Source organism: Zalophus californianus, chromosome 3, assembly GCF_009762305.2.
Source record: "Zalophus californianus isolate mZalCal1 chromosome 3, mZalCal1.pri.v2, whole genome shotgun sequence".
Lineage (NCBI taxonomy): Eukaryota > Metazoa > Chordata > Mammalia > Carnivora > Otariidae > Zalophus > Zalophus californianus.
Window position 1 is genome coordinate 58964105 of NC_045597.1, and position 10336 is coordinate 58974440.

General features: G+C 36.7%; 1 protein-coding gene across 2 annotated transcripts in view; it reads left to right on the plus strand.

Moving 5' to 3' along the window:
- The window catches only part of CDADC1 (cytidine and dCMP deaminase domain containing 1), a 50003-nt gene extending 40291 nt beyond the window's left edge, over positions 1 to 9712 (plus strand). Inside the window, exons 9-13 of one of the 2 annotated variants that reach the window (XR_003519016.1) lie at positions 174 to 234; positions 2213 to 2398; positions 5738 to 5864; positions 7260 to 7424; positions 9299 to 9712. Coding sequence is in view for 1 of the 2 variants with exons in the window: in XM_027588625.1 (XP_027444426.1) it covers positions 174 to 234; positions 2213 to 2286 (135 nt within the window). In the remaining variant the exon portion in view is untranslated. Of the gene's footprint in view, positions 1 to 173; positions 235 to 2212; positions 3324 to 5737; positions 5865 to 7259; positions 7425 to 9298 lie in introns of those variants that run through there. The other variant, XM_027588625.1, reaches the window with a different exon arrangement.
- Positions 9713 to 10336: the final 624 nt, after the last annotated feature.

Sequence of the window (10336 nt, forward strand, 5' to 3'; positions counted from 1 at the left end):
TCCCAGAAGTCCTATCATTCAGGGTCATTATTAGGGCTTGGTTGGTATGAACATGCTAACTCTTTATTCTTTACATTTAAAAAAAAGTTTTAATATTTGACAGCAGGGTGCTAAGATGCTATTTATTAAATCCTTCTTAAACATACATATAAAATCTTTTTGCCCTTTTACAGTGGCAGCTGAATCCATCGGGAACTTGTGTTCATGAACATAATGAGCCTGAAAGCAAAGAGAGTAAGTATTTAAAAGTCTTTTATTAAGCTTAACTTTGTTGTTGAGAAGAAAGGACATATAGCGAGTTTTAATGATCAGGTGTTGGAAATTGTTGTGGTCGTAGATAAGCATGTTCTTTTCGCAGGTTAGATTTTTGCCATTCAATTTGTTCACAAACATTTGTTGTGTATCTACTATATGCTAGGTTCTATGGAAAGTGCTGGTTTATAATCAGTCCTATAGAATCTGCAGTTTAATACAAATGATCATGTACACATTGAATATATAAATTAAATGTATATGAAACAGTAAACAACAGTGCTCTTCTATACCAAACTAAAACTTGTTGGACGGTTAGAAAGGAAAAATGTGTATAATTAATACAGATGGCTATAGGGCCAAATTAGAGGATGTTTTATTTGTGTAAAGCCATATTTGTAGAGATTTGTAGGGTCAGAGAATGGAAATCCTCGGGTTATTTGAATAATCTAACTAAAGTCATCATGGCTACCATAAATGAATTACTAGTCTTCAAAGCTTTATTATTTGCATATTAACAGATATTTTTAATGTAATGTCATCTTGGGGAGATCTTGCAATTCCTTAGGTATATAATTTTGAACATTAGTTATTGCTATACAGTATTATCTTTAAAGATTTATTTATTTATTTGAGAGAGAGCACAGAGGCGGGGTGGGGAGGGTGGGCCAGAGTGAGAGGGCAGAAGGAGAGGGAGGGCAGGAGGAGGGGGGAGGGAGGGGCAGAGGGAGAAAGAGAGAGAGTCTTAAGCAGACTCTGTGCTGAGTGCAGAGGCCTGCATGGGGCTCAGTCTCAAGACCCTGCGATCATGATTTGAACAGAAACCTGTGGCTCAACCGACTATGCCACCCGGGCACCCCCACAGTATTATATTTAAATATAAGCTGTGTTATCTATCTGTTTGGATTCTAGGTAAATGGAAGTTTAGTATAATAAGTAAAAAGTTTTTGATAACAATGATTTGATTACCCTGAAAAATCAGGAAATGAAGAGGTCTTTACGAAAATAATTTCTATTCTATAGTTTCCATATAGATACCTTGATTTTTTTGTGTTCTGAATTTAGCTTTATTTATTCAAGTAGTATGTTTTTTTATTTGCCATCTGGAAAAAAAAATACCTACCTACTCCATCTTTTGAAAAAATTAATCAGGGAAAAAAAGTGAAAAAATAGAAAGAAAAATATATATGGATCTGATTAAAGAATGTGCTTTCAGTAACAGTGTTTGAGGGGGTCAATTAATAATTCCCTGCTGCTAGGGAAAGGACATAATGAGCACTAACCATACAGGGATGAATTAATTTATCTATGTTAAAATTAAGAACATCTGGTCATCAAAAGATATCACTGAAAGAGTACAAAGGCGAGCTGTAGACTAGGAGATATTTGCCACTTAAAATCAATAAAGGATGCGTATCCAGGGCTTATTGTTCGTCGGTCACTAAGGAAAGGAAGACATGCTGCCCTTAGCAGTCCTGAGACTGGAAGGAGACGTTGTGAAAGGGGAGGGCAAGAGGAAGGCTTCTGCTTTGCTGGCAATGTTTTCATTATTGACCTGGGTGATGGTCAAATGTAGGTTTGCTCTGTGACTGTTCACTGAACTGGAAGGTCATGTTTTGTATATATTTTTGAACATATGTTTTATAGCAACAAAAAATCTTCCTATCTCTTTTTCAATTTTGTAACAGCCTTGTTGCGATAGAATTCATATATCATTAATTTGCCCTTTTAAAGTATAGATTTCAGAGTTGAGTGAATCCACTTTTTAATAGGCAGACACTATTCTAGATAGCCAGGGTTATCTAGAATCTGTTCTTCAACAGTTGAGAATTTGAAGATGAAATATAACGAATGTTCCTTTTTAACTTAAACATTATTTTGATCTTACAACCGCTATGACTTTAATACCCATGTGTTTGAAGTGAAGTTTTCCTAATATTAAGTTATTCTTGAACACTAGATGGTGTGTTGAGACCCTTACCTTCGGGTGAAGAACAGCACCAAAACAAAAAGCTGTGTCTTGGAAACCACTAAGAAGTCCTGTCTAAACTGGAGTGAGGCCTCGAGAATTTGCATTGCACTTTTAAAATTCAACCTTGTTAACTCAGAAAATAAGGGTGGATTTTGTGAATAACTGAGAAAAATTGTAAGGAAGATAAGTTATTACTACCATATGGATGATGTTAATGAGAATATCTTTAGTTTAGATTTGTGTGTTTTCCAGAATATGGTGGTGTGCTCTTTTATTACATTAAATGAGGTAGCAATGATTTAATGAGACAAATTTAATCACCTGTAGAGGTTAATTTCTCCCTGTCTTATCTTTATATTAGCCAGTTTTTTTAAAGGGTTTGGTTCACTGGAGGTCACATCTCAGCAGAAACTTATACACCTTTTAAAAAATATTAATTCCTTCAGATTATAAAGGTGATAATTAGTAAACTGTTGCAGGGAAATAAATGATAACCTGGCCATTTTTCAGTCAGTATATGGCTCACCAAAAGCTCACATTTTACATCTAAAGCTTTTTAATAATCAGAATTTAATTAGGATTGAATCATAAAAAATGAAGTTGGCATACCTGATCCCCATTATAAAAGTATATTCCTAACAGCGTTATTAATTTGTTAAAAAATCTTTCGATATATAGAACTAACAGTGATTTGTTGGACTAGGGTGTTAAATCACTGATTTGGGGTAGCAGTAGAAAGAGCATATTATTCTGAGGCAGTATTGCTGTTTGATATCACTGACTCTTGAAATCACTAACAACACCAAATTTGCTTATGATGTTAACAGTGAGGAAATATTTTAGTCTGGAATATTGAAACTACCCTTTGTCAAATTCCGTTTATAAATGCTGCCCATTTTCCCTTCGTACAGTTAACAGAGTGTCTCGCGGCTTGGAAGATCTTTAAAAATATTCGTAAACCTTAAGAATACTGAAAATCTCAAGTAAACATTATGATCAATTCCTTTACATTCCAAATTGCTATTTGTGAGACCTCTCGTTTTTATTTCCAGAGAAACTTTCAGAGAGTTAGTCCAAAGGCAAATCTGATTATCTCTACATCGCCAAGGCAGGTGCTCCACAGGATGTCCCACCCACGCGGGCCTGGGTGGGACATCCTGTGGAGCACCTGCCTTGGCGATGTAGAGATAATCAGATTTGCCTCTGCTGTTATTCCCAACCCTTCCACAGCACCACATGGCCTCACAAGGCCCCCTGCCAGTTTCTCAGAATTGTTCACAGGACAATCCAAATGTTGGCTGATGTCCCTGTTTGTACAGCAGTCCACTTAGGTCCACTGGGAGTTCAAAGTCCTCATACCAGGCCTTCGAGAACTGCCATAAATATTGAGAGGGGAGGAAAGATATCCTTACAGATAACTAAGGCTAATTCGAAAACTAGTAGTTAAGTATTCTAAAATATTTATCAATATGAAAATACTGAGATTTGCTTACATCCTCCCAGTTGCTTCCATATATAATTTATACAAGGGGCTTAAATTCATGTTAGAATTGTTTTTTTAACTGATATGTCATCCACATCAAATATTTTATAAATCAATCGGCAAATATTTCTTAAGACCCCAAAGCCTGGTATACTGTCAGGTTTATGGATTTATGTGTTGGATGTTGAGGGTGATATCAGAAGGGGGAGACCTAAAATGGGGGAAACTAGGATTGGGAAATGGGAAAATTGATATTTCCAAGCACTATGAAAATTTTCGTGATAATGCCATATTTCCTTCTTTACAACTGATCAGTTTTCAACATTTATTAAGAAATTCCTGTGTAGTACCAGAGGAAAGCTCTATGAGGGCAGGAATACACATACACACACACACACACACACACACACATACATATATATATATACATGCACACATTCATATGTATATACATATATACATATAAGTTATATGTATATAAATATTATATATATATAAAAATATATAAATTTTTTAAGCTGATGAATCCAGTGCCTATGATAGTGTCTGGCACATAATAGGCATTCAATAAGTTATTTGTTGATTGATTGAATGACTGCTGGACACAGGCTAGGCCCTGGAGATGAGATATATAAGAAGAAGCTCACAGTCAGTGGAAGAGAGAAGCATGTAACCAAGTAATAGAGACTGATTCTCAGTGGGGTCCCTGGACCAGCAACATTAGCATCACCCGGGGACTTGTTAGAGATGCAGATTCTTAAGGTCCATTGAGACCTGTTGAATCAGAAACTGGGCATGGGGCCCAGCAATCTGTGTTTTCACAGCTCTCCAGGTGCTTCTGATAACCTTAGAGGTTGAGAACCACCCTGTGAATGCCGCTATAGGAAGGTTCTAATATATGTAAATTAAAGCTACTAGAAATAATAACAACTCTGTGTTGCAAGGAAATTAGGATATGATTTTAGCTAAGAAAAGGTATGAGGTATGGAGATGTGTTTTAGCTAAGGGAAAAGAAAGTAAATTTTGTCCTAAACTAAAGCTGGTTATTTCAGAATGGTCATTACAGAATGGAAAAGAGAAAAATAAAGGACAAACTAAAGACATAGGAGTTGGGAAAAGAAAAAGAGACAGGAAGGAAGGAAGGAAGGAAGGAAAAAACTTTTGAGAAAGAAAGAAAAAGAGAAAGAAAAAAGAAAATTTTACTTTTTGTAGTCACGTTGGTTAAAAATTGAATTGTTATAAGGGTTTTTAAAAATAATAAACTTGCTTTTTTGTTTTAGTAGCTTGCTAATGTAATTTTCTTTCATTTGCTAAAAGAACAAAGTTTTCTTGGACTTTCAGTCTGCTCTTGATAAGATATAATGAATGGTTTTCTTTACCTTTTAAGTAATCTGCCTGGAAAGCAAAGATGTTTTGTTGTACTAATTTCCTGTACTTCATGTTGTCTTTATCAGATCTTTGATTACTTAACTGAGTCTTAACATTAAGAGCTGAATTTTCCTTAAAACGATGTAGCCTTTTGTATTTGCCTTTAAAATCTTTTGTCACTGGTTAAATAGATAATTATTATTTCAAATTATCTGTGATCCTATTTAGTCAAATGTCCCAATCTTTTGATATTTTTGACAAACTTTTCAAAATCAATTTCTAAATAAACTTTTTTGACCAGGAAAGTAAGTTGGAATTTTCCAGGGGGTCCCTGAAACATCTGAAAAGATTTGTTTTCTTTCTTTATAAAAGAGAGATGCTATATGAATTGGTTTATGTGATACGCTAAATTACATGGGAAGTGTTGTCAAATAAGAAATACCAAGCTTTCTTTATGTTGTATTTGTACAGGTATCCAAGTGTTTCAGAAATTATATGAAATTCCTAGAAATCAGATGTCCAGGATAATGTTATTGCTCTAATCCTAGTTATTATCTTAAAATGTTGTATGTCTCGGGTATAATCAGATTTTCTTGTCAATTGCATTGTAATGAACTCTATCAGATCTTTATGGCCATTTTTAAGTCTTTTATCATTTACAGACAGTTATTGTTTCACTTGGATGCTTTTGTAAAAGTTTTCCTGCAAAAGTGCTTCATCTTCAAGGGAATTCATGAATGGACTCTAACAAGTACTGTAGATAACTTTAACAGCATCCAACTGATCTGGGTAAGAATTTCCAGAACTAACAGAAAAACTGGATTCAAACAGAACGAATATTAATTACGTGGGACTGAATCAACTGAGGAAGATGATCATAGTTTATGACTTTTTTGTTTGGATATTGCTGTTGTTTTTGTTAATGTTTGGTTTTTCCAGATTTCGGGAAAACTTCTCTTTTCTCTTAAGTTATCTGTGATTTACAGCAATTTGTTTTATTATTCCTTTATAAGCAGAATTGAAACAATTACTTTTTCTCCCTACCTCATGCCTCCATAATTTAAAAACTGTTAGTGAGTATTCTTATTTTTTTGGAAATACAGTTATTTGCATAAGTTCAATAAGAATCTATTCTTATAATGAGCATGAGTGGAAACATTGGTTACATTACTGAGGCTTTGACTGGAATGTCATATCTGAGAGCTATACATAGACTCAGATATGACCAGACAAGTTTAAGAAACTAAGGTTGACTTTATAGAACCGATAAACAACAAAGCCCCTTGGAAAAGGAGTTTTAGTACCTTGCTTACAGGGTTCCTAGCAACCTTACTAGGTGAGTGAGGAAGGTCACTTCCTGGCAGACTCAGGAACCTCAGGATATTTTGGGGACCTTGAGAAGAGAGGAATTCACCCAGATTTATAGGTATTGCAGGTGAAGTCTGATGGCAAGTCCCTGGCTTGGCTTCCTAGCCTTGAGAAGCTTTTAAGAGTTCCATCTGAGATTCCTTATGAAAAATTTCAGCAAAGCAGATTTAGAAGAGCCTATCTCATCAATTGTTATTCTTGCTGTACTTACATAAATGGGCCAAATGTATTGAAACTAGATTTAATTTGCAAACAAATTAGTCTTACCGTGATTATCTTTGATAGACCGAAAAATTATGTTTCAGTAATACACTATAGAAATATCAGATTCTAGAGCTGTTAATTAGTTTGAGGTTTTGTTTTCCACCTGTAAGATGGAAAGATCCACTGGATCCTGAATTCTAGTTTCCTCCAATATTTGGCTATAGCTCTCAAAACAAACCTTTCCAATTTTCTCCCACTTTTGACTTGGAATCGTGAAGAACAAAAACTGCCCTTTCCCCCAAGCCTGGCAAACTGAAGGTGACCAACTTGATATAAACTTAAGAGAAATGGCCACAATAACTCATGTTTAGGCAGTCTTCATGCCTGCTGCTGTGTGGGCCACTCAGAAAGTTCACCTGAATACCTGGTGATGTTATCAGAGACATTCCGACTGCAAAAGATGCTTTGACCCTGACTTCTAGAAATTTTCTTGACTGGCTGCCCCTGGGCTCAGAAGCTGGTTTATAATTTGTTCTAATCATTAACCTTTGGGGGGTTTTTTTTGTTTGTTTCCATAGAAATGCCTTATTCAACACCTAATTTCTCTCACAGTATAGGCCTAATGTGGGGAGCCCAGTTACATCAACACCTCCTAAAACGAGACACAACTGTTTAACTGAACTGAGCTATTTTCAAGACTTAGAGATTAATTCAATGAAATCGTAAAACAATCTACCAACTTAGCTTCCGGATTATGATCTTCTTGCAGTTTCAAAGGTGGGTCTGAAGGGGAGCAAAATATGCCATTTTGGCATATGGATTATGTTGAATTAAAATTATTTAAGAAATAGCCATTGCAAGAAGGACACTCTTTGGTCCCCCTGAAAGCAGGAAATAAATTCCCTATGTGAAGGGGACCCTCCCTGCACCCAGAGGGTAAAAGGACCCTCATCACCCAAAAGGGGAACTCAGAACTGAGAAGGCTGTATACACCGCTTTGTCGCTTCTTCATTAATTTGCTACCCCAACCCCAAGCCCCTTTGTCAGTTCTTCACAAGTCATTGTTTCTTTGTTTTTCAAAAGGTATAAATGTTGCCTGCTTGGTCACTTCTTTGAGTCTCATATTTCTATGCACTCCTGTTTGTACAGAATTTGTTTTTCTCCTCTTAATTTGTCTTAAGTCGGTTTAATGCTTAAATTCTTAGGCCAGCCAAAGAACCTAGAAGGGAAGAAGGGAGAATTTTTCTTTCCTTACACATCTTTTCTACATTTGGTTTCAAGGGCACATCGTGGGTTCCTGAAAGAACATTCATGCTTCCTGCCAGAGCAGCACTGTTCTAAAGGCCAACCAGAGAGCCTCCCAGGACCATTACCCAGAGAGCTATGATTATGCCTCCTTCTAAGAAAGACTTAGAGCCAGCCTCTTTCATTTACTTTATTATCCTTTGTCAAATTTCTTCATTCTCCTTAGCCTGTGATACTTTTCCTATTGGCACAAGGGAACTAGCTGCACTAACCTGGGTAACCCAGTTCTGGTTCACAGAGAAGGCTTTTATTGGGCCCAAATCTTTGTGGGTTTTCTAAATTCTTTGTAGTTGAGCAGACTGGTCTACCAGTTAAACTGTGGCCGTTGTGCTAACACAGTCAAGGGAGTGTCCTAACTTGGATTATGGATGGCTGCCTCCTCCTCCACCCTAAGAAGGGACTCCTGGTTACAGCTCAGGCCACCTTACAACTTACTGACTCTGGAACTTAGGCCTCTGTTATCTCAGGCCAACATGTAGATGTATGCTACCATTTATTCATCTCCTGAGCACCTACATGCCAAACGCTATGTGAGATTCTCCACCCCCAATGGGAACGGTGTAATTTGCTTTGCACACTTTTTAAAATAGAAGAAATTAAGTTTTCACTGTCAAAAATCATAACATTAAATTTTGAGAAGTTTAAGGAATCTGTTCAGCAGCAGACTGAATGCATAATCTTTATTTTCCAGAGTTGACCGTTTACTTTACTTCTAAGCACAAGTATAAAGCTGTGTGTTATATTCAAAATTCTACCTGAATGATGTACCAGAAAACCCTTTACTGATATTTTAGAAAGGTGGCACTAGGTTCGCTAGATTTTTGTCTTTCATTTTTTGAACACCAGAAAATTAGCGTAGGTGAGGGTTTCTCAAACCTTGGTGCTATTAGCATTTTGAGCCAGGTGATTCTTTGCTGTGAGGGCTTGTCCCCTGCGGTGTAGAACATTTAGCTGTGGTGCTGGTCTCCACACACTAGATGTCAGTAACAACTCCCCATCCAGAAGACAATCAAAGGTGTTCCTTAGGGGATAAAGTCACCCCCAGCTGCAAGCCACTGACATAAACCATCAAGTGAAAGTGTGTATTTCACTACACATGCCTTACTATATCAGATGGAAGGATCATTTCATCTAGTAAAACCTTGACACCTGAGGCCATTTTTATGACCAGGTACCAAATTTAAAGATGACAAATCCCCCTGTATCATCTTCAGATCTTTTAAAGAACTTAGCTGTAGGGTGAATAAATCAAAAGCAGTTTGTAATCTTACTTCTCCAGTTTTAATATAGAGGGGAAAATATTATAACCTATAGCTTCTGCTTGGTTTTGTTTGTTCGTTTTTCAGATTACTGATCCATATGAATCAGCCAGACCATTTTGTAAACCTTCAACCTGCAATAATTTTTTCCACCTGTTATCCAAAAGGTAATGGAATATCTACAGAGTTACACCTAGCTGGGCTAGTCATCAGTCAGTCAAAAGTTCACTTGTGGGATGGGATTTGGTCATAGCTGGATCTGTTTAATACTGTACAGAACTTTTCTATCATTTAGGCTGATCTTTTTAATATCCTGTCCCCGAGTAAAACAAGCCCCATTAGTAAGTACCCGTTGAAAATGAGGCCCATTTAAAATGCAACATCCTACATTAAAATATGTAGAAGCTGGTCCATAAATGTCTTTACTGTGTTCAATGAATTGCATTTAAATAGACTCAAATTTCAAAGGAACTCAGATCTCTGTGTAGCACACTCTCTCCAAATCTGGAAATAGGAGAGTCTGGGAAGTGAAATGATTTCTTAAATACTAGTTAAGAATGTCTCAAGGGCTGGGGCACCTGAGCGGCTCAGTCGTTAAGCGTCTGCCTTCGGCTTGGGTCAGGGTCCCAGGGTCCTGGGATTGAGCCCCGCATCGGCTCCCCACTCCATGGGAAGCTTGCTTCTCCCTCTCCCACTCCCACTCCCCCTGCTTGTGTTCCGTCTCTCGCTGTCTCTCACTGTCAAGAAAAAATAAAATCTAAAAAAAAAAAAAAAAAAAAAAAGAATGTCTCAAGGGGCTAGTCAAACAGTGTCAGGACTTCCCCCCCCCCCATTTTTTCAGTTTTGTTTCTAATGTAAGCACACATTTGACATGTTGGTTGATTTTACAATAATAAATTCAAGGACTCCCATTATTGTCAATTTAGTCATTTTTTAGTAAAATTATACCTACAATTTTAAATGATAAATAGCTCTATAAGCCTTACTTCAAAACAATAGCCTCCCCCTATCCTATACATCACCCCTCCACAAAGGCAACCAGGCTTAAGTATTTTAACTGATTCTTTTGCATTATCTCTATATGTCCCAGTAATATGCCTGTGTTGTCCCTTACTAGTTTTCAGT